Source organism: Gavia stellata, chromosome 37 (genome assembly GCF_030936135.1).
Source record: "Gavia stellata isolate bGavSte3 chromosome 37, bGavSte3.hap2, whole genome shotgun sequence".
In the NCBI taxonomy this organism is placed as follows: Eukaryota; Metazoa; Chordata; class Aves; order Gaviiformes; family Gaviidae; genus Gavia; species Gavia stellata.
In genome coordinates, this window is record NC_082630.1 from 1,189,181 (window position 1) to 1,211,647 (window position 22,467).

At 58.9% G+C, this 22,467-nt stretch overlaps 1 protein-coding gene across 1 annotated transcript; it reads left to right on the plus strand.

The window, feature by feature from the left end:
* The first annotated feature begins 4,879 nt into the window (after positions 1–4,879).
* TTL (tubulin tyrosine ligase) lies at positions 4,880–21,907 on the plus strand. The gene is made up of 7 exons (XM_059832941.1): positions 4,880–5,036; positions 9,537–9,615; positions 11,342–11,574; positions 14,651–14,786; positions 14,882–15,151; positions 16,123–16,266; positions 18,155–21,907. The coding sequence occupies exons 1-7, from the start codon at positions 4,880–4,882 to the stop codon at positions 18,270–18,272; spliced, it is 1,137 nt and encodes a 378-aa protein (XP_059688924.1). The 3' UTR covers positions 18,273–21,907.
* Positions 21,908–22,467: the final 560 nt, after the last annotated feature.

Genomic DNA, 22,467 nt, shown 5'->3' on the forward strand with positions numbered 1-22,467 from the left:
GCTCACGGGACACGTGCAGGATAACCAAGGGATCAGGCCAAGCCAGCACGGGTTCATGAAAGGCAGGTCCTGCTTGGCCAACCTGATCTCCTTCTCTGACCAGGTGACCCGCCTAGTGGATGAGGGGAAGGCTGTTGATGTTGTCTACCTGGACTTCAGCAAAGCCTTTGACACTGTTCCCCACAGTATTCTCCTGGAGAAGCTGGCGGCCCGTGGTTTAGACAGGTACACTCTTCGCTGGGTAAAAAACTGGCTGGATGGCCGAGCCCAGAGAGCCGTGGTGAATGGGGTGAAATCCAGCTGGCGGCCGGTCACAAGCGGAGTCCCCCAGGGCTCAGTTTTGGGGCCGGTCTTGTTTAATGTCTTCATTGATGATCTGGATGAGGGGATTGAGTGCACCCTCAGCAAGTTTGCAGATGACACCAAGTTGGGAGGGAGTGTTGATCTGCTGGAGGGTCGGAAGGCTCTGCAGAGGGATCTGGACAGGCTGGATGGATGGGCCGAGGCCAATTGTATGAGGTTCAACAAGGCCAAGTGCCGGGTCCTGCACTTGGGTCACAACAACCCCATGCAACGCTACAGGCTTGGGGACGAGTGGCTGGAAAGCTGCCCGGTGGAAAAGGACCTGGGGGTGTTGGTTGACAGCCGGCTGAAGATGAGCCAGCAGTGTGCCCAGGTGGCCAAGAAGGCCAACGGCATCCTGGCCTGTGTCAGAAATGGTGTGGCCAGCGGGAGCAGGGAGGGGATCGTGCCTTTATTCTCGGCACTGGTGAGGCCGCACCTCGAATGCTGTGTTCAGTTTTGGGCCCCTGACTACAAGAAGGACATGGAGGTGCTGGAGCGTGTCCAGAGAAGGGCGACGGAGCTGGTGGGGGGTCTGGAGCACAAGTCTGATGAGGAGCAGCTGAGGGAGCTGGGGTTGTTCAGTCTGGAGAAGAGGAGGCTGAGGGGAGACCTCATCGCTCTCTACAACTACCTGAAAGGGGGTTGTGGTGAGGTGGGTGTTGGTCTCTTCTCCCATGCAACTAGCAATAGAACGAGAGGAAACAGCCTCAAGTTGCACCAGGGGAGGTTCAGGCTGGATATTGGGAAAAATGTCTTTCCTGAGAGAGTGGTGAAGCACTGGCAGAGGCTGCCCAGGGAGGTGGTGGAGTCACCATCGCTGGAGGGGTTCAAGGAACGTGTGGACGTGGCATTGCGGGACATGGTTTAGTGGGCGTGGTGGGGTTGGGGTGATGGATGGTGGGTTGGGTGGTGGTTGGTGGGGTTGGGGTGGTGGTTGGTGGGTTGGGTGGTGGTTGGTGGGTTGGGTGGTGGTTGGTGGGTTGGGGTGATGGATGGTGGGTTGGGGTGGTGGTTGGTGGGTTGGGTGGTGGTTGGTGGGTTGGGTGGTGGTTGGTGGGTTGGGTGGTGGTTGGTGGTGTTGGGGTGATGGATGGTGGGTTGGGGTGGTGGTTGGTGGGTTGGGTGGTGGTTGGTGGGTTGGGTGGTGGTTGGTGGGGTTGGGGTGGTGGTTGGTGGGTTGGGGTGGTGGTTGGTGGGTTGGGTGGTGGTTGGTGGGGTTGGGTGGTGGATGGTGGGTTGGGGTGGTGGATGGTGGGGTTGGGGTGATGGATGGTGGGTTGGGGTGGTGGTTGGTGGGTTGGGTGGTGGTTGGTGGGGTTGGGGTGGTGGTTGGTGGGTTGGGTGGTGGTTGGTGGGTTGGGGTGGTGGTTGGTGGGTTGGGTGGTGGTTGGTGGGGTTGGGGTGGTGGTTGGTGGGTTGGGTGGTGGTTGGTGGGTTGGGGTGGTGGTTGGTGGGTTGGGGGGTGGTTGGTGGGTTGGGTGGTGGTTGGTGGGTTGGGGTGGTGGTTGGTGGGTTGGGGTGGTGGTTGGTGGGTTGGGTGGTGGTTGGTGGGTTGGGGTGGTGGTTGGTGGGTTGGGGTGGTGGTTGGTGGGGTTGGGGTGGTGGTTGGTGGGTTGGGTGGTGGTTGGTGGGGTTGGGTGGTGGTTGGTGGGTTGGGGTGGTGGTTGGTGGGTTGGGGTGGTGGTTGGTGGGTTGGGTGGTGGTTGGTGGGTTGGGGTGGTGGTTGGTGGGGTTGGGGTGGTGGTTGGTGGGTTGGGTGGTGGTTGGTGGGGTTGGGGTGGTGGTTGGTGGGTTGGGTGGTGGTTGGTGGGGTTGGGGTGGTGGTTGGTGGGTTGGGTGGTGGTTGGTGGGTTGGGGTGGTGGTTGGTGGGTTGGGTGGTGGTTGGTGGGGTTGGGGTGGTGGTTGGTGGGTTGGGTGGTGGTTGGTGGGGTTGGGTGGTGGTTGGTGGGTTGGGTGGTGGTTGGTGGGGTTGGGTGGTGGTTGGTGGGTTGGGTGGTGGATGGTGGGGTTGGGGTGGTGGTTGGTGGGGTTGGGTGGTGGTTGGTGGGTTGGGTGGTGGTTGGTGGGTTGGGTGGTGGTTGGTGGGGTTGGGGTGGTGGTTGGTGGGGTTGGGGTGGTGGATGGTGGGTTGGGGTGGTGGATGGTGGGGTTGGGTGGTGGTTGGTGGGGTTGGGTGGTGGTTGGTGGGTTGGGGGGTGGTTGGTGGGTTGGGTGGTGGTTGGTGGGGTTGGGTGGTGGTTGGTGGGTTGGGTGGTGGTTGGTGGGTTGGGGGGTGGTTGGTGGGTTGGGGGGTGGTTGGTGGGTTGGGGTGGTGGTTGGTGGGGTTGGGTGGTGGTTGGTGGGGTTGGGGGGTGGTTGGTGGGTTGGGGGGTGGTTGGTGGGTTGGGTGGTGGATGGTGGGGTTGGGGTGGTGGTTGGTGGGTTGGGGTGGTGGTTGGTGGGTTGGGTGGTGGTTGGTGGGTTGGGTGGTGGTTGGTGGGGTTGGGTGGTGGTTGGTGGGTTGGGTGGTGGTTGGTGGGGTTGGGTGGTGGTTGGTGGGTTGGGTGGTGGATGGTGGGGTTGGGGTGGTGGTTGGTGGGGTTGGGTGGTGGTTGGTGGGTTGGGTGGTGGTTGGTGGGGTTGGGGTGGTGGTTGGTGGGGTTGGGGTGGTGGATGGTGGGTTGGGGTGGTGGATGGTGGGGTTGGGTGGTGGTTGGTGGGGTTGGGTGGTGGTTGGTGGGTTGGGGGGTGGTTGGTGGGTTGGGTGGTGGTTGGTGGGGTTGGGTGGTGGTTGGTGGGTTGGGGGGTGGTTGGTGGGTTGGGGGGTGGTTGGTGGGTTGGGGTGGTGGTTGGTGGGGTTGGGTGGTGGTTGGTGGGGTTGGGGGGTGGTTGGTGGGTTGGGTGGTGGTTGGTGGGGTTGGGGTGGTGGTTGGTGGGGTTGGGTGGTGGTTGGTGGGGTTGGGGGGTGGTTGGTGGGTTGGGGGGTGGTTGGTGGGTTGGGGGGTGGTTGGTGGGGTTGGGTGGTGGTTGGTGGGGTTGGGTGGTGGTTGGTGGGTTGGGGTGGTTGGTGGGTTGGGTGGTGGTTGGTGGGTTGGGGGGTGGTTGGTGGGTTGGGGGGTGGTTGGTGGGGTTGGGTGGTGGTTGGTGGGGTTGGGTGGTGGTTGGTGGGTTGGGGGGTGGTTGGTGGGTTGGGTGGTGGTTGGTGGGTTGGGGGGTGGTTGGTGGGTTGGGTGGTGGTTGGTGGGGTTGGGTGGTGGTTGGTGGGTTGGGTGGTGGTTGGTGGGTTGGGGGGTGGTTGGTGGGTTGGGGGGTGGTTGGTGGGTTGGGGTGGTGGTTGGTGGGGTTGGGTGGTGGTTGGTGGGGTTGGGGGGTGGTTGGTGGGTTGGGGGGTGGTTGGTGGGTTGGGTGGTGGATGGTGGGGTTGGGGTGGTGGTTGGTGGGTTGGGTGGTGGTTGGTGGGTTGGGTGGTGGTTGGTGGGTTGGGTGGTGGTTGGTGGGGTTGGGGTGGTGGTTGGTGGGGTTGGGGTGGTGGATGGTGGGTTGGGGTGGTGGATGGTGGGGTTGGGTGGTGGTTGGTGGGGTTGGGTGGTGGTTGGTGGGTTGGGGGGTGGTTGGTGGGTTGGGTGGTGGTTGGTGGGGTTGGGTGGTGGTTGGTGGGTTGGGGGGTGGTTGGTGGGTTGGGGGGTGGTTGGTGGGTTGGGGTGGTGGTTGGTGGGGTTGGGTGGTGGTTGGTGGGGTTGGGGGGTGGTTGGTGGGTTGGGTGGTGGTTGGTGGGGTTGGGGTGGTGGTTGGTGGGGTTGGGTGGTGGTTGGTGGGGTTGGGGGGTGGTTGGTGGGTTGGGTGGTGGTTGGTGGGTTGGGGGGTGGTTGGTGGGTTGGGGGGTGGTTGGTGGGGTTGGGTGGTGGTTGGTGGGTTGGGGTGGTTGGTGGGTTGGGTGGTGGTTGGTGGGTTGGGTGGTGGTTGGTGGGTTGGGGGGTGGTTGGTGGGGTTGGGGGGTGGTTGGTGGGGTTGGGTGGTGGTTGGTGGGTTGGGTGGTGGTTGGTGGGTTGGGGTGGTGGTTGGTGGGTTGGGGGGTGGTTGGTGGGTTGGGGGGTGGATGGACCCGATGCTCCTACAGGCCCTTTCCCGCCGCGGTGACTGTGGACAGAGCGGAGGAGGCCGCCTGCCCCTCCCCCCGGCTGCCCTCCTCCAGCAGCGGTTTCCCACTGTTTTCCAGCGCCGCTCCCGACGCGGTGCAGCCCGGGGAGCACTGGCGGGAGATCGGCCCCTTCCCCGGCCCCGTCCCGCCCCGCCCGCGCCTTCCTCCCGCAGCCCCGCTCCCGTCGGGCACCGCGGCCGCCGCGGGGGTTCTGCTTCCGGGTCAGCCCCGCCCCGCCCCGCCCCGCGCGGCCATGCGGAACCGGGGCGGGCGGCGGCGGCCGTGCAGGGCCCGGACTGGGCTGCGGCGGGGCCCGGTGGGCCTGGGGCGGGCCTCGGGCCGCCGGGGGTAGGGCGCCCCGTCCTGTCCCGTCCCGCCCCGCCCCGCCCCGTCCCGTCCCGTCCCGTCCCGCCGCCATGTACACCTTCGTGGTGCGGGACGAGGGCAGCAGCGTGTACGCCGAGGTGGGCCGGGTGCTGCTGGCCAGCGGGCGGTGGCGGCGCCTGCGGAGGGACAACCCCCGCTTCAACCTGATGCTGGGCGAGAGGAACCGGCTCCCCTTCGGCAGGCTGGGTAAGGGGCCCCGCCGGCACCGGGGGCCGACCCGCTCCCCCTTCCCCCCCCCCCCCCCGGACGGGCCTACCGGGCCCCCGCCGCCTGCCGTGGGCCTGGGGGGGGTGTGCCCCGGCGGAGCCCCCCGCGCGGCGGGAGGGGGTGGCCCCGGCCCCGGTTCCGGCCCCGGCCCCGGCCCCGGCCCCGGTCCCGGTCCCGGCCGGCCGTCTCACGGGGGCCCGGCAGCCCCCCCGGCCTGCGCCGCGCGGAACAAAGGGCGGGGACCGGGGGGGGCTCCGTGCAGCCGCTCTCCGGCCCCCGGTGGGACCCTCTGCGGGGACCGGCCCGCCCCCGGGGCCCGGAGGATCCCCCCCCCCCGCTCCCAGAGCGTGGCTTCACCGGTGCCCCCCAAACACCCAAACACCCAGCCTGGGGGCCGCGCTGGGGCACCGGGCCCCCCCCGCAGACCCTCAGGGCCCCGTCCCCCCCCGGGGTGCAGCCCCCACCCCCCCCCGGGGTGCAGCCCCCACCCCCCCCCGGGGTGCAGCCCCCGTCCCCCCCCGGGGTGCAGCCCCCCCCCCCCCCGGGGTGCAGCCCCCCCCCCCCGGGGTGCAGCCCCCCCCCCCGGGTGCAGCCCCCCCCCCCGGGTGCAGCCCCCCCCCCCGGGTGCAGCCCCCCCCCCGGGGTGCAGCCCCCACCCCGCAGCCCGGCGCTTGGGCCGTTTCCAGCCTTGCAGGGGGCTTCGCTCTCCCGGCGCGGGTTCGTGGGGAGCACAGCGGTGCTGGTGGCACCCCCTGCCCGGCGCGGGGCAGGGACGCTGTGGCGCTGAGCTTACCGTGATACAGGGCTGTTCCTGCGATTTGGGGCAGGTGGGGGGACGGGTCTGAGCCAGGCAGGCTCAAACCCTCGCCCGGAGGCGAGGCCGGTGGGTGCGAGCCTCTGCGGGGGCTCGGCGGGCTGACAGCACGCCTGGTCCCTGCCTGGAGCGGGGCGAGGGCCGTTCCAGAGGCTCTGTGTGCGTGTGGGGCCCAGCCACCCTCCCGCCCCCCACCTTCTCCCCGGTTGTCCGACCCCATCGGTCTCGCTGCCAACGCGCAGGGCCCCGGGAGCTTCCCTGCGCCGGCTCGTCCCCTGCCTGCCCGTCCCCTGGTCCCCTGGCAGGCAGGGCTGCCAGCGCAGCCACCCCGTCCCCCACCCCGCCGGGTGGGGAAGAGCCCAAGAGCAGGGAGGGAGCGTGCCACGGGCTGCCCGCCGGCCGGGAGAGCCAAGCCAGGCGCTGGCAGCGTCGTAGGGCGCGGCGGGGAGCAGAGATGCACCGTCATTGCCCACGGCTGGGGGCACGCCGGCGGGAGCCGCCAGCTCCGTGCGTGGTGCCAGCTGCTGTGCTGGCGCCTCTCACCGGGCCCGTTGGAGCAGGTTTGGGATGGGGACGCTGCAGACCCCAGCAGAGCAGCGTGTTTCCCTCCCGCGGTGCCCCGTGTCTGCATCTGACAGCTGGCAGGACCCTCCTGGCCCCCCTCCCTGCCCTTGGCTCTGGCCTCGTCCCTCCCGGGGTGATTTGGCAGCACTGCTGCTGGTTGCAGAAACGTCGGGGCGGGGGGAGCCCCCTCACCCCAGCAGCTCCGGGGCAGGACAGCTTTTGCAGCCCCTTTCTTGCAGCTGAGACCCAGCACTGCTAGATCACCACCGACTGCTCTTTGGGATTTGCAAGCCACCAGCTCCAGCACCTCTTCCCTTATCTCCACAGGCGTTTGAGCGGAAAGTCCCCGTCACACGGCGATGCCATCTGGTCACCTCCCCGCGTCAGGGTGTCTGCAGCAGGCAGGGACACACCGGGAGAGGCTTAGGCAGCGAGGATGCTCACACACGCTCTAGCCAGGCACAGCAAACGGGCCTGCGCTTTAGTGCTGCGAGCATCAGGCTTCGTCGCAGAACGAGTACCGTTCTTTGTGAGTTGGCCTGCACAGCACGTCCAGCCGTGGGGGGCTTGTGGCTCGGGGCCGTCTCTTCCTAACCCCTTCCGTCCTCAAAAAGAGCCCTGGGGTGGCGGAGGGGCTTCAGTGAGCCCTCCAGCATTTGTTGCCATGGGGTGCCCAAAAATTCCAACCATTTCTCACAGCCAAGAGGCATCTATGATGCGTGGAGGGGGACCACGCTTTGGCACTGGCTTCTTTAGCCCATCCTGCTATAGCGGGAGCTGGTTGCCTGAAATCAGTAGATTGAGACCAAAAATAACGTGGTTATTTTGGTTACATCTTCCAAAAAGCTGTATCTTCCCTGGTATGTCTTCCTAAAGCTGTGCTCCTGAGCAACTGTTCCATCAAAGCTGGCTGGGTTTGGTTTTCCTAAAGGCTCTCTACTCAGTGGAAGCAGACGTTAATTCAGGGAACTGTAGGAATTTGCGTTACTCGGGGCTAAGCTAGATCGTTTGACGCGAGAGAGGGGTAGAAGTGGGGACTCTCGGCATGCGCCGCTGCTTCTCTCCAGCTGCAGGGACTTCTGTCGCTCTCGCTGATACTCTGATTCTCGGGGGATCGTGTCCTTAAGCTGTGAGTGTCTGCATCTTACCTGATGGAAGAGCGGTTAGCGCTAAGGGGAGGGAAGGGAGGAAGAGGTTGCTGGACCGCGTCCTGCCGGCCACGGGAGGATCGCCCGTTTCCTCAGTGCCTTGGCAGCCTTTTAACCCTGCTAAACGCGTGCTGCAGACCTCACAACGTGCCCGAGAACCCGTTCCCCTTCCCGCCTCGTGGTCCCTCCTTGCTGACCGCCAGACTCCGCACTGCAGCCCACTGCTCCGTGGAGATGCTCGGGAAGCCAACGGGGACGTGCCTCCCGGCGGGTCAGAGTTATCCAACAGCAGTGGTTTCAAAGCAGGTCTCGGCTGCACCCGTCCTCCTTCCACCAGCCCCATTCCTCCGTCGCTGGTGACAGGGTGGGCTGACCGCTGTGGGGCAGAGCCCACCCAGAGTGGTGGGATCTCCTTCTGGCCCTCGACTCCTCCGGGTACCAAGCAAAATCGATCAATTGGAAACAGAAGGAAATCTGATGGTTTTTACTAATTTCTTTCAGTAAATTAGTGCCGGGCAGTGCTGGCTACACGCTGAAGTGCCTGAAGTTACAGATCTTTTCTGGAAGGTGGTTCTCAGCTATCTTGCATTTAAAGATTTGTGAATGACACAGTGACCCAGGTTGGGGCCATGAATTTGGGGTCGAAATAGATATTCCCTCTCTGTGATCTCGCAGCTGCCTGGTCTTGAAGGTAGTATTTCCTCCAGGCCTTTTTTTCCAGGCAAACACCAAAGAGGATAACTAAAACTCTGAAGCCTTTTTCAGGGTCTAAATCACTCCCACAAGTTTGGGGGTTTTTGACAAGAGAAGGTGAAGATGGAAGTAACCGCTTGGAGGATCCCCCTGGTCCTAGGTCATTTCAAACCAGAGCAGTTTTCCATCACGTTTTCCCTGTCGATGCTCTTGTCAGGTGTTGTCTCCGGTGACGGGGGTGTTGTCACCGGTGACGGGGGTGTTGCCCCAGACATCGCTTGCCTCTTGCACATCCGTGTTTTGGTTGTGTGGGAGAGGCTGCGTGGTGTGGCCCGGACATGCGGTACGCTTTGGACAACTGCTGACACCCTGTCCCCCCGGAGAGCTTCCAGCTGAGCGCAAGTGTTCGTGTAGCGTGAGGCAGCGGAGGAAGGCAGGCTGTGGTGTGACGTCCAGTGCTGATAAGGAGGTACCCATCTGTTTGGCACTCTGTTTGGCACTTGTGAGGCTGCAGCTGGATACTGGGACCAGGCTGGGACTTTCCAGTACAAGCAAGGCATACACACCCTGGCGTGGCTCCAGCAGGAGCCATCGGGATAGTCAGGGGGACATGGGATGGCAGTCAAGCACGGGAACAAGGACCTGTAGAAGCAGTAGGATCTTCATTCTTGGAGCTACTCAGACTTTGACCGAAGAAGAGTTTGGAGCAGAGACCCCCAGGGCTCCCTTCCCACCCCAGCTGTCCAAGGGGGCTTGCCGCAAACTGCCAGAGCGAAGCCAGACTCCAAATCTCTTAGCGTTTCCCAATGTCTTGTGATATCAGGTCCGACAGGGAATCCTGCTGGACGTGACAAAGAAACAAGGCCCTTTCCTACGCTGTGATCTGTGTATCGCGGTGTGCTTCCCTGCCTCCTCCTACTGCATTTCAGAGTAGCTGAAATCTTGGCTCTTAAAAACTGCTGCCAGCAAATGGAGAACGTTCTTGGGGTGGCGCTGCCGGTTCCCAGCGTGAATTAGGAAATTACTATTTTCCTTTGGAAAATGGAAGTGTCAGATTCAAAACGGACTTGGGTAAATGCATGGTTTTTCATAGCTAAAAGAAAGAAAACATAGGAACCGGTACCAGCTTAGAGCCTGTTTCTGTGATGCAGGGCAAGGAATCAGCCTCCTTCTCTTCCCTGCTGGTCCTCGGCTCCAAGCAGATGTTTTCCCTTCATTGACTGAGAAGTTTGTCTGACCTCTGTGTTTCCCTTTTCTTAGGCCATGAACCCGGACTCGTGCAGCTGGTCAATTACTACAGGGGAGCGGACAAGCTGTGCCGCAAAGCATCTCTGGTGAAGTAAGAAATCCACGGAAATGTTATGTGGGATTGGCAGAAATTTTTCTTCTAACTGTTGTCGCGTGTGGAACCTGTTCTGAGGGTGTTTCACAGAACAGTTGCCCTGGGAGCGTCCTTGCATGAGTCCTTCAGACTCCTGTGCTGCTCTCTAGAGCTAGCTGCGTGCACAGAGACCTCTTTGTAACTTCAGGGGAAATGCCATTTCCACTGAATTACATCTGCCTGAAACCACAGAGTGTATTGAATCAGATTAGAGCCAAATCGAAAGGGGAAAAAGACCCCAACATATCTGCTCTTTCTCCTTGTGGACATTTAATTAAAACCTCCCCCTTTTATTCTCTGTTTCATACAGAGATGAGACACTAATATGCCTTTAGCTAATCAGATTTGTTGGCCAAACAAATGCTTGGAGACATCTCCAGGAAGAGCTCTGGGAGTTTTTTCTGCATGACCAGCCGTGCCAGGGTCTCCTGGGGAAATGTGGAGGAGCTTTCATTGTAGATAACCCTCGTCCCTGTGCAAACTCTGCAGCCATAAGGGCACCTTCACATCAGAGCTCTCGGTCTCCTTCGAGCAATTGATGCCGCGTTAGTGTCTGTGCTGCCTCTTGCTGATGCAGTCCCGCAGACTGTGTGTGCTGATCCGAGGCCTCTCCTTCCCCTGCGGAGAACCTGGTCCCAATTGCTTTCTTTACAGTGGCAATGGCGTTTTGTCAGAAACCAGCAGAGTGTTTTTTAAACCCGCACTCGCGGCGCTCCCCAGCTGGATTTCTGTGCGGCCCCTGGTCTAGAGGCAGTGCTGAAAGTGCTTGCCCGCCTCTTTTCCTCTCCTGAAGTGTGACTGACCTTTCTAACTGTGGGGTGAGCCATGCATCAAGCTGCTTATGAACTCAAGGGACCACGAATGACATTCCTCCGGGCTCCCCGGGCGTCACTGACTGACTGCCGTCTGAACAGAGAGGCACAAATGCACAGAGGGAGTCGGCAAGTCATGAGCTCTGCTTTTGGCCTTCAGCAAAGCACAGAGTGGGCATTCAGGGAGGCAGGCAGCTCCCTTGACTCTGAAGGAAAACAGGCCTGGGCTCCGCTAACAGGAGTTTGCTGGCGTCTCTAGACGTTACTGGTAGGAGAGACGTGCCAGAGAGATCGGAGGCTGCACGATGCAAGGGGGATCCCGGACACCTTGTGGCGTAAAATGTTTAGCTGTGTCCGCGCTTTCAGCGGGTTCCCAGTGGCCTTCACCCACGACTGGGACACCTGATCGGATCTCGGTGGGGATGGGATCAAGAGCTAAGCACCAGCACAGAGAACGTTACTGCTCTGGCTTCCCTTCTGCATCCTTCCTGCCCCGTTCCATGTTAGCAAACACGCCTCCTCAGTTCCCTTGTGCAGAGATGATGCAGGGAATGCATCACAAGCTCTAGTTACGTGGAAACTCCTCTACTGATTGTTTTACAGTATCCATAGTATCTACAAAACGCTTACTGAAAGCGTTCAGGTCTGGTTCAAAGAGCAGTGCTTGGCTGCGGGTTGGGGTTGCCATGTTATCTTCAGGAAAACCCTAATTTCAAGGGCCTAAGGAAAATATTATAATTTAGCACAGACTATCTGTAAGCTGCTATTCATCACCAAGGGAAAGAGCCCAGTTAATGATGATTTTTACTTATTAAATGATGTCCATGCAGGTGGGGACGCTCTGGAGATTAACAGCCTGTCTCTTCACCCAGGCTAATCAAGACAAGTCCTGAACTATCGGAGTCCTGCACGTGGTTCCCCGAATCGTATGTGATTTACCCAACAAACTTGAAGACCCCCGTGGCTCCAGCACAGAATGGAATTCGCCATCTCATAAACAACACAAGGACGGATGAGCGGGAAGTCTTCTTGGCAGCTTACAACAGGCGGCGGGAAGGCAAAGAAGGCAACGTGTGGATCGCCAAGTCCTCAGCTGGCGCCAAAGGTTCGCTCTCCAGCAAAACGAGCCACCTTCTTGTTATTCCTTACTCTTTAATTGATCGGTAGCGTTCCCGGGGTTTGGCTGAGCACAGCTGATATCTAGCCTGTCTGTGAAGGGCTTCACCTACCAACTCCATGCCGGTCAAGCCAGCATAGGGCTCTCCTTTGTCTGCTTGGTGGAGCGGGGCTCCTCACAAGCATCGTAACATGCACGTGCTTCCTGGGACATGGATGGTGGTGTGAAAGGACCTCCGCTTTTCTACACATGCACCTCAAAGTATGGGAAGGTTTGCTGCAGGGAGAAGCAGCGGGGACCAGCAGGCGAGGGGAATGTGGGGAGCAGAACAGGACATGGGGAGGAGGGCAGCGGGCGGGACAGCAGCCTTTGAGGGCGAGGAGCCCGGCTCTCCATGCTGCAGCTGAGCCTGGTTTCACCTGGGCAGAAATACCGCTGCTTGTCTTTCAGCCGAACCCAGTGCCTGGTGCCAACGGCCTGCCCGCGGTCACACTGAGAGACTGGCTGAGCAGCCAGGAGCTCAGTGCACCGAAATCACAGCCCAGCCTCAGGGGAAGGTACCAGAGCAAAGACAAGCAGTGCCCTGTCTGCGTGTCCCTCTGATTTGAATAAGGCGATAGGAACCGAAGTGACAATGTGTCCTTCCTTGCGCTGGGGTCATTGCGTCGCTCGCTCTACAGAGATAATGAGCTATTAGACGAGGCGGCTGGGCACGGCTGTGGACGTAATGCTTTGGGAGCTATGTGCTGACTGTCAGTTGTGGCAGTATCGCGGGCACGTTACCAGAATGGCTTTAGGAAACCTTGCCTTGCCAGGTGTGCAGAGCCCAGGCGGCAGAGCCCAGCCCGAGGAAGGACCTGGTCTTTTCGAAGGGAACAAGCCCCCATGTATTACTCATATTTGCAGAGCCTTACAAAAATCGCCAGAGAATGCGAAAGCCAGAGGCGGCTGCAGGATAAAACCGTCCTTCGTGCTGGCTTCCTTCACTGCGCCGCTCTCTTGGCTGTGTTACCAAGAGGCATCACAAGAGTATGCTGATTTTCATCGGGGAAGAAGGGGAGATGAGTCCTTTCGTTACGCCAGCGGGGGAATGTGTTTCTGCGTGGTACGACTGTCTGGCAAAGAATCAGTCTGGGCAGTTGAAAAGGCCATCACTGTGGTTTGCTGCAGGGTGGGGAGGTTTGAACTCTCCGTATACTTTACTCAAGTGTGATCCCATCTTTTCTGCGTTAAAGCAGAGTAATCTTTCATATTCATCAGTGTGCTGCAGAACTCAAGCTGGAAATCCAAGTGGAAAGCAGAGCTTCGTGTTAATCTTCTAGAGGGAAGTTCTAAATGTCTGGGGATTACTTCTGACGAGGAAGAAAGGTTGTCGACACTGATTACGAAGGCAGATCCAGCTCAGGCACAGCTCCTGACCCACGACAGGTCTAGTGGAAGCTTGGTTGTCCATCAGAAAAAGGAAAATTAAAGGTTTAGGGTGTCCTGACTTAGAAGTTGAGAGGTTCTTCAACTGTGGCTGGAGGTTTTGATGTTTTCTTTGAGAGAAGGGACAGCTGCCCCACATAAGCTGCTTTGCTGCCTCGCTGGGTTGCTGACTAGGAGCGTAGTTAAGCTAACCTCCCCCTTGATTCGCCGTCTGCCCGGTGCAGAACGGGTGCCTGCCGATCCCTGCGCTGCAGGGGCTTTACGGGCTTACAGAGATGTCGTTTCCCTCCTTCCCCCCGCGCACAGCCTGGGGTTGTACCAAGGCAAATTTCTGCCTGCCTCTGCTGCCATCAGGAGAGTAAAAATCTTGCCCCCCCGGCATAAAAAAAAGAGAAGGATTCTTTGATAAAAGGCAGGGGGTCGGCAGGGCTGGGAAGCCGTGACTGACAGGTACGCAAAGCGTGGAGCGGTGAAAGCACCTGCAGGGCTGTGTCCGCAGCGACCTTCAGAAGTCAGAGCTAGGAGCATTTTCCATGGGACGGTCCTGTCAAACCCTGCCTTGTCACTCAGTATTTCTTCCAAAACACTCAGCACACAATGAAGGCTAAGTCATCAGCTTTAGTCCAAAAAGTTAACTGTCTGAAGAGCGGACGTAGTGCCAGAGAAGCGTTAGATAATTTTACCTGAGCTGGTTTATCCCTCATGCGGCACCGTGCCATCCCTTCATCAAATCCCGGAGGGGGTACGTTCTCTCTTCGTCGCTCTGCGGCAGTGGTTTCGTGTCTGGAGTGTTGCGAGAAATGCGCAGTGACAGCTTCAGCCAAAACGTGGCAGTGTTTAAACAGTGCATCTAACTTCTTTAATGAAGAGCTTCCACAGCAGGGGAAAACACGGGCTGCATGGATGGGCATTTTGAAATGGTTCTGCTCCTAATTCAGCAGTGATTTTAACAGGAACTTAAATGAACTCAGTGAGCAGGGCAACACTGCGCAAGGGTGCACGTGTGACTGCCTCTGGCAGCAGGAGAGCCAGGCAGGGGGAGAAAGTCTTGAGCTCAGGATAAAAACCCACAAACCTCCTACCCCAAGTGAAAAAAAGTAGAATAAAAAAAGGGAAAATCTCCCAAACAAACTGCCAAAACCCCCGTTCTCCAAACTGCTGAAAAACAGGGGAAAACAAAACGAAATTCAACAAGTGCTGAACGCACGCGCCACCCCTCCACCCCCTTGCCAAGCCTGGCCGGGAAAAAATGCCAGTAAAGGAAACAAAATCCCCCAAACCAAGCAGCTGCCTCGCCGCTCGCCAAGGTCCCCGTCTGCTGTGCACCCCCCTGCAGACCAGCCCCAGGCAGGCCACGCCGTCGCGGGTACCCTGGGCTCCCTTTTGCGTTGGCTCCGGTTTCTGGGGAGCCGGACGCCCCGTGGGGCGGTAACGGGGAGATCCCTCCGCAGATTCACGGCCTGACACTGAGCGAGCGTGACGTCGCTTGGGCACCGGCCAGCCCCGGGGCGGTGTGTTCTTGCATGTCGTGGGGCTTTTTGGGCAAATCAGCCGTGGTCCTCTTGGGGCCTGAAAAAGCTCCAGGAAAGGTAGGGAGGATCCTCCACCTAATTTTTTCTTTGTCTTTCTGTGCCAGGGGAAGGGATCCTGATTTCTTCAGAGGCTGCAGAGCTCCTGGACTTCATCGATGAGCAAGGGCAAGTACACGTGATTCAGAAATACCTGGAGAAGCCTCTGCTTTTAGAGCCAGGGCATCGCAAGTTTGACATCAGGTAACCTTTTCCGCTTTGGTAATAATGCCGGTTTTCATTTTCATGCTGTTTCTTTTCAAGCCACTGAGACTAGAGTTTGTTCTCTCGCCCCCCAGGAGCTGGGTTCTCGTGGATCATCAGTATAATATCTACCTCTACAGAGAGGGTGTCCTGCGGACCTCTTCCGAACCATATAACAGTGCTAATTTCCAGGACAAAACCTGCCACTTGACCAATCACTGCATTCAGAAGGAATATTCCAAAAACTACGGGCGGTATGAGGAAGGGAATGAAATGTTCTTCGAGGAGTTCAACCAGTATCTGATGGATGCCCTGAACACAACGCTTGAGAATAGCATCTTACTGCAAATCAAACACATAATAAGGTAGGCAGCTGCCTGTTGCGTAGGGGAACATAACCCATCGGTGACAGGGAGCGTGCATGGACACAGCTGGGGAAGCAGACAGACCGATGAGGGAAGGGTTTCAACAAATTTAAGATAAAGCCATGGACACTCCAATGTCATTGCTCAATGAAAAGGGACCTCCGTAGGTGCTGTTCTCTCAAGGGTATGTGTCAATGTCTCTGCATTTCGTCAGCTGTGGCTGGAGAAGGATGGAGTGAGACCACTTGGTAAGGGAAGAGGTAGGTCAGAAGACAGGGCTGGGAGAGGTTGTGGTTAAAGGTGTAAGGTGTAAGAGGGGAAATGAAGCTGGACTCAAAGTCTGCAGGATCTCACTGCTTCCCCTGCCATCAGCAAGCAGCAGCACATCTCATTGGCATGGGTCGTCTTACTCAGTCCACGCGGAGCTGGCTACCTTCTGAGCACCCCAAGTGCCTGGAGAGAGATCTCGGAGATCGCGGTGCCGCAGAGAATCTAGGTCTTGACAAAGCGATCGTTCACGGCGGGATGTACTTTGCCAGGACCCCATTGCCCTTACTTACACCAAAAAGACATGGCACGATCTTTGAGGGACTCGGAGGCAAATGAGCTCTCGATGGGAGCTCCTTGGGGACCTGGTGCAGCCCTTTGTGGCTCTGCCTTCTGCTCCGGGTGCTAATTGCCCGTCATGTTTTTCAGCTTGCCTAATCCAGTAGCGAGGTGGACGCTGCTCTCCAGCTCTTCGGGAGTTAACTCAGGGGTGCCCCCATGCCTGTTTCGATGGTTGCAGGATCTCACTTGCAGGGACCTGGTTACCATGACGTGTGTGGGATATAGCTTGTCATTTGGGGCAGTCCCAGGGCAACTGGGGACCCCTCCATCTAACTGTGCTATGCTTGTGCCCCCAGAAGCTGCAGTGCGAGAGGTGCGCCCGCAGGGCTTTTAATCCTGGCTTTCCATTTTTCCCTTCACAGAAGCTGCCTTATGTGTATAGAGCCTGCAATCAGCACGAAGCATCTTCACTACCAGAGCTTCCAGCTCTTTGGCTTTGACTTCATGGTGGATGAGGAGCTGAAGGTCTGGCTGATAGAAGTCAACGGGGCCCCGGCGTGTGCCCAGTGAGTAATCGGTTTCTGTCATACCCTTGCGATGCTACCATTCACCATTCCTCGCCCACAACACGGCTGAGTCCCAGCTCCAAGTGAAAAAGGTGGAAGAAAGTGAATGGCAGGGGAGTTTTCCCGGCTAACCCATACCAGACACTGCTCTGAGCGCCAGCTGATCTGAGTTTGTTGCTCCTGCCTCTGTGTCTGGTATCCCCCAGCGTCTTTCCCGTGGGAGATGGGGCACTAACCTCAGTTTTTCGACAAATGGCTTTGACTATAACTTGGGTCATTTTTATTGACGCTGTTGGGTCGAAGTTATGTTGCAGAATTAACGCTTTGGGGGTCAGGCGGTTTCTCAGCCTCTCTCGTGGAGACGCTGCTGGCTGGTCTTTACCTGAACACGTGATAAATGAGTAGCGTTAAAGGCAGCAGCTGGAAGTGAGCGACTGAATTTGCAGGCAGCAGGACCCCAGCGCACGCTGCGGACGCTGCGGACATCGGATCAAAGCCTCCACCAGCCGCAAGGAGGCTGGGACGGCCAAACAGCCGTGGCCATGAACATCTCTGCATAGGCACAGCACGAGGTGCTGTATTAAGTGGCTGAGACGACTGCAGGAGACTAGAAATCGTTGCTGAATGGGCATCTGTGTCGTATACAAGCCCAGCAAAACAGGACAGGCTGTACATCACTACATTAGAACTAGATGAGATGAGATGAGATGTAGATTAAATTGGGTTAGATCGTCACTAACAGTAGACAAAAAACACAGGTCAAACCTACCAGACAACCTATTCATCAGCCTCTTCAGGGCTCGGGGAGCTTTCTGTGTCCAGGATGCGCTGTTCCCCATGTGCACCGTGCTGCAATGCTGCCTTGCACCTCCTTGTGTTGCTGGATGGGTAAAATTCGGCTGTTGCCGGGTGGATTTGGGTTGCAGCAATGCCCTGTTGGCTTTGTGCCTCTGTGGGCACTTGGAAGCCATCAAAAGCAGCAGAGGCAGGTTTTGGCTATTTGTGGCTTCTCCTCTTCAGGGTGGTTCTAATTTGTAGCACCCGTATCACACAGTTCCGATTTAAGAGACAAAAATGGGCTGCTGAAAGCAGTAGCATTCCCAGAAGCTGGAAAAGCGTCTTACTGTCATGTAGCCCTGAAGGCACAGGGGGAAAGACATTGTTAATCCTAGTAAAGACAGCTTTGGTACTAAAAACGTCCCGGATGGCAGCACGTTCAGGGAGGTCACGCATGTATTTCCTTCAGCAGAAAGTGAAGCTATTGCTAACTCATTTCTCAAACACCTTTTCTCTCTCCTCCCTAATCCTGCTGTGCGTGAGCTGTGCCGTGGTGAAACACATCCCACGCTTCCGGAGGGTCCTGTGAAGTCCCTGCGTGCGGTCACAAGCTGATGTGCAGAGCTGCACCCCAGTGCAGCATTTCATCAAACCATGAATGCATCAGTGCAGTCCCCCGGGGCGCATCCCCACATGAACGGGCTCTGGTGCGATAATCGCGACTCCCTGAGTCGGAAGGTCGGCACGGGGGGTGCTCGGCTGTTGTCTGCCCCCGTGCATCTTGCGGTGACTCGAGTCTGGGGCCTGAGGGTGTGGAGACCCTTCTCAGGAGCCTGTTCTGACAGTAAACTTAGCGGGTTTGGGTCCCATCTGGCAGAGAGCAATATTGGGAATGGGAGCACTGTTGAGAAGGAAGACGGTTGCTGGGCTAGGCAGGGAGGAGATGGAAGAGATGCCATCCTCCTCCCGTTTGCCACCCTGGAGCTACCTGTAATGGGAGCAGGATCTTGTAGATCCTGCTGGGAAAACGCGTGCCTGTGTAAGAACGGGTCTGGGTCCTGCTGGTTTGTGCTGCCTGGGCATCTGAGTCTCCCTCTCTCTCGTCTCCTAGGAAGCTGTATGCCGAGCTCTGCCAAGGAATTGTGGATGTAGCCATCTCTAGCGTTTTCCCCCTCAACGACACTGGGCAGAAGGCGAGCCAGCCATCCTCGATCTTCATCAAGCTGTGATGACGGCAGGAATGCCTCTGCTGTGCGCAGGGAGAGACTGCACCCATCGGGTCAGCACAGTGCGGTGGCTTATCTCGGTAAAGAGACAGGCTTCTGATTTTCTGGGAAATGGCGGGGGAAAACAACAAAACAGGCATCCGCACAGAGCTGCGATGAGCTGAGATAACTGCCTGCATTCACCAAAACCCACTTTAGAAAGAGCTCGTGTGACTTTGAGACCTGAAACAAATCTCTCTGGGAGAACAACGAAATAACCTTAAAACGAAACCCCAACAGGGATCCTGTAACGCTCGATTGGCTCCTCCTGTCTATAGAGGTAACATTGGGGTTTTTAAGGGAATTGAGCGAAGAGAACGATGATCTTCCGGGTCATCGTGGCTGCGAAGTTGTCCTCCTCCCGCTGTGTTTCTTCTTTCCTCACCTACTGCATCGTTAGTGCCTTAGCTCAGCTCCAAACAGGTGACTCCTGTCCTTTGCTCCTGCTCTGTGCCGTAGAAAGGAGCAAGCTCTCCTGCATCGCAGGATGCCTGAAACCAGGAACACCAAGAATCCAGTTTCCTTGGGTCATTCCCAAGCTGGTTGGGTGAACACCCAGGCAGTGGCTGGCAGAAGGGTGCTGAACTGCGGGCGGTGAATTAACACAAGCAAGGAAGGCGATTTTCTTCATTTAGAGCTATCCCTTTTCCTAATGAGATTTGAATCGGTGTCCGTCTCAGTCTGCAGTTGGAGTCTGTGTAAAAGACCCCCTCGGGGCTCACCGGAGGGCTGCGGGATTTCTGGCACCGCCTTTGTGCTAAGCGTGTTTCACATAGCAGAAACCCCATCTCCTCGCTTTCTTCGAGAGGCTGCAGTGAATTTAGGCTCTTCTCAGCTTTCACCTTTGTGCGTTTGAGGTTTGAACCTGAAACCTTCCAACCCAAATGATTTTTATCCCATTTGATCCAGCCAGTTTTATTCTCCTCCGTTCATACCACAGTTCTCCTCCACAAATACCGCGGTTTTCTGCCCTGAACGCGGTCCGCAGCTCGGTCCCAGCTCGGGCGGAAGGCGGGTCAGGTTTTGTAGACCAGGAGAGCGGTTCCTTCCGTATCGGTTTGCCACACAGCTGGGAAGACAGATCTTTTTGGGGGTAGGGGAGGTTAAATTCCTTGAGGTCTCCGAATTTCAGAGCTAACATCTACTTGGAGTAGCACCTAAGTCCCTGGCGCATTGCCCGCCCTGTGAAGTGTATCTGAATTTTCAGCGTGAGCCCAGCGCATCCCTCCTAAGGTAGAGCTCTTTGCAGAGCGCGGCGTAAGAGCGGCCGGCGTTCTGGGGGGCGTTCCGGGCTGTTTCCGCTGCCTCTGGCAGGGGGAGATGGTTGGCACTGAAATAAACCCGCTCCCGTTACCCAAAACAAACCAAGGAGAAGAGATTGTGAAGGTTACAAGCTGCTGGCTGCCGGTGTGTAATGGGAAGTGAATCAAGCAATGGGATTTCTGCCTCCCCCAGAAGATCCTAGCGCTTTGGCATACTCCTCTCTGCTCGTGACGGAGATTTCGGAAGTCTTCGTGCCCGCGGACGATGCTGGCGCCTTTCCGTAGGCAGGACTGAAGTGCTCAGGCCTCCTTGGAGTGATGCGTTTTGATCGTGCTGTCATGGGACGGTCGTTCGTTGCGACACGCTGCGAATCCACCGTTTCACACGGGGCCGCTCCGATCCGGGAGGGAACAGAGCGCTCAGCAAAACCCCGCGGAAGCATCACAGGGCGCATCCCAAAGAGCCGCACAGGCACCTCTGAAGTCGCCAACGCCCCGAAGCGCAGCTTGGAGCCGCGTCTGCAGGGAGCGTGGCGGGCGCAGGGCGCGCCGAGAAGCGACGGGGAGCAGGAGCTGTGTGAAAACGGGGCTGCAGCTGCGTTCCCCCGCGCCGCAGGCGCTGGCGGGTGGCTTCGCTTCCAGCGGGACCCCGAGTGCCGGGGCGGGTCTCTGGATTTGGGCCTCCTGGGTGCTCACAAGAGGGACCGTGACCGCGTCGGTTCGTGAGACGGGAGGCGCTGAGCTGGGAGAGGGGTGGGGGGAAGGACCGGTTGGGGTTTTTACCCTTCGAATAGCGCGTGGGGGTCAGAATGACACCTTTTTTCCCCGCGAAGGGATGCTGTGAGCCATCGCTCCGGTCCAGGACGTGCCTGGGGTGACGCTGGGCTCTCGCAAGCCCTAGGGCAGGCGAGAGCAGAGCGCGAAGTGAGAGGATTCTCCCCATCGTAACGAGACGAGAAGCGCTCGTTTTCTGGGGTGCTAAACCCGTCCTCCTTTTCCCCTCAAAAGGGAAAGCAAAGAACTGAATCGCTCCCTTACAGCGCAGTAACGTGAGATTCCTGCCGACGGAGTGGGAGAAGGGCAAGAAACCGCCCGGGTGTCCGCAAAAGGAGTGGCTCCTGCCGGAGCAGCCGGTGCTGCCGGGAGGAGCAGTGACTCGGGAGCCTCCACCTAACTCCAAGGCCTTTTCGTCCCCCTTTTTCACCCCGGATTACGCTGTGGCACGTCGGCAGCCGGACGGTTTTGCCGCTCAGCTGGAAGTGGGGCTTCAGCTTGATGGTAGAGCCACGACCGCAGGCGACGCAGCTATTCACACCCTACCTTTTCGCCTGGGCTCGGGGGAGAGTCGCTGGCTTCTTTGCGGGATTTTTCAGGAATACGCAACAGCCTCTGGAGGAAAACGGGAGGTATCGCCTGTATTTACCAAGTGCTCCCCGGGGTAAAGCCCAGGAGGTGAGTGATGAAGGACGGAGAGCGCAGTGCCTAAGGTCTTGCCCAAAATATTAGCTCCGAGGTGGAGTAGAGGATGCGTGTGCGGCTGAGCCCGAGCGTTGCAGCCATGGGCGCACCTTTTGCAAGCGATGCTCTTGTGAGACTTTCGTTTGTTTCTTTTTTTTTTTGGGAATACACAACAATAAATGTTTTCTAGCTTACTTCAGCTAAAAGGTCGACGGGAAGGGTCTTGCTCCCTTTCCCCAGCTCTCGCAGAGGACAGCGCCGGCTTTCCAGAAGACACCTGCCACGCTGCGGAATGTCTCTAGTCGTAGTTGTATCCCTCCCTGTCAGCCGTGAAGGATTTCAGGCCCGCGTGTTCTGGCTGTGTTTCCCAGCGGGGTCTGGTCCCACGGGACTCTGCCTTTCAGGGAACTCCCGCGTGGCTTCTCTCGTACCACGTTAGTCGTGATGACCGTGCAACAGCTATTCTGCTCCTGCTGAAATCCGGTGCCCGGCCACAGCCCGCGGAAAACGCCGAACTCTAGGAAAGGCTCAAAAGCCGCTTCATCCAAGTGGCCTGGCTTCCCAGCCCTGCTGTGACCGGCGCCCTCCAGGACCGCCTGCATGTCCCCGCTCCCCGCGTTTCTTCTTCTCCCCCGGGAGAGCTGCGCTGTGCCATACGTAGGGTCATAATCGTCTCTCGTTCCCGGTCTCCGCTACGGCAGCCCTCAGAGAACCCGGGGTTGAGAGGATGGTGGGGCACGTGCGGGGCTGCGGTTCGTGTCCCCCGCTGCTCTCGCGTCAGCGTGTGCGTGGGGGGCCGGCGGGCGCCTGAGCTCGGGGCTCTCCGGCGACTCTATCCGCATCTCTCCTAAACCATCATTAAAACACGCAAACCCCACAGCCGGCGGTGTTTCCTTGGGGCAGTGGGGCTGTCGGGTCCGCTGGGAACCCTTCCCGGCGGCGCCTGTGGCGAGCGTTGTCCCCGCTTTGCCGTGCGGCACCCCGGGAGCCGGCCCAGCCCCACAGCGGAGGTCTCCCCACCGCGGGGTGACAGATGGGAGAGAGCAGCGTGGCATGAGGGGTGCTGCCCTCGCGCCCCACGGCGCTGCCGGCACCGGGGGGAGCTGGGGAGTGGGGGGCTCTTTGGGGGCCCAGGGGGCAGAGGCAGTGGGGGGGGGGTATCAAAGCGTCCGCAGTGCTGCTGCAGAGACCTGGGGCGCACGTGGCCGGGGGGGACGTGGGGGCAGACGGCTGCGGACACCATCCTGGGAGTACCTGTGGGGGGGGGCGTAGCTCTGGGGGGCACAGGGTGGGGGGCTGGGACGGGGGGACGTGACTGGGGGGCAGATGTGGGGCACAGGGTGGGGGGCTGTGGGGCACAGGATGAGGGGCTGGGACAGGGGGACGTGGCTGGGGGGCAGATGTGGGGCACAGGATGAGGGGCTGGGACGGGGGGACAT

Bases quoted from the DNA above. Each gene is read 5' to 3' on its own strand.
- TTL (XM_059832941.1), top strand. From the start codon at position 4,880: ATGTACACCTTCGTGGTGCGGGACGAGGGCAGCAGCGTGTACGCCGAG. The intron at 5,037-9,536 runs GTAAGGGGCCCC...CCCTTTTCTTAG, and splicing joins GCTCCCCTTCGGCAGGCTGG to GCCATGAACCCGGACTCGTG. The intron at 9,616-11,341 runs GTAAGAAATCCA...CTCTTCACCCAG, and splicing joins CGCAAAGCATCTCTGGTGAA to GCTAATCAAGACAAGTCCTG.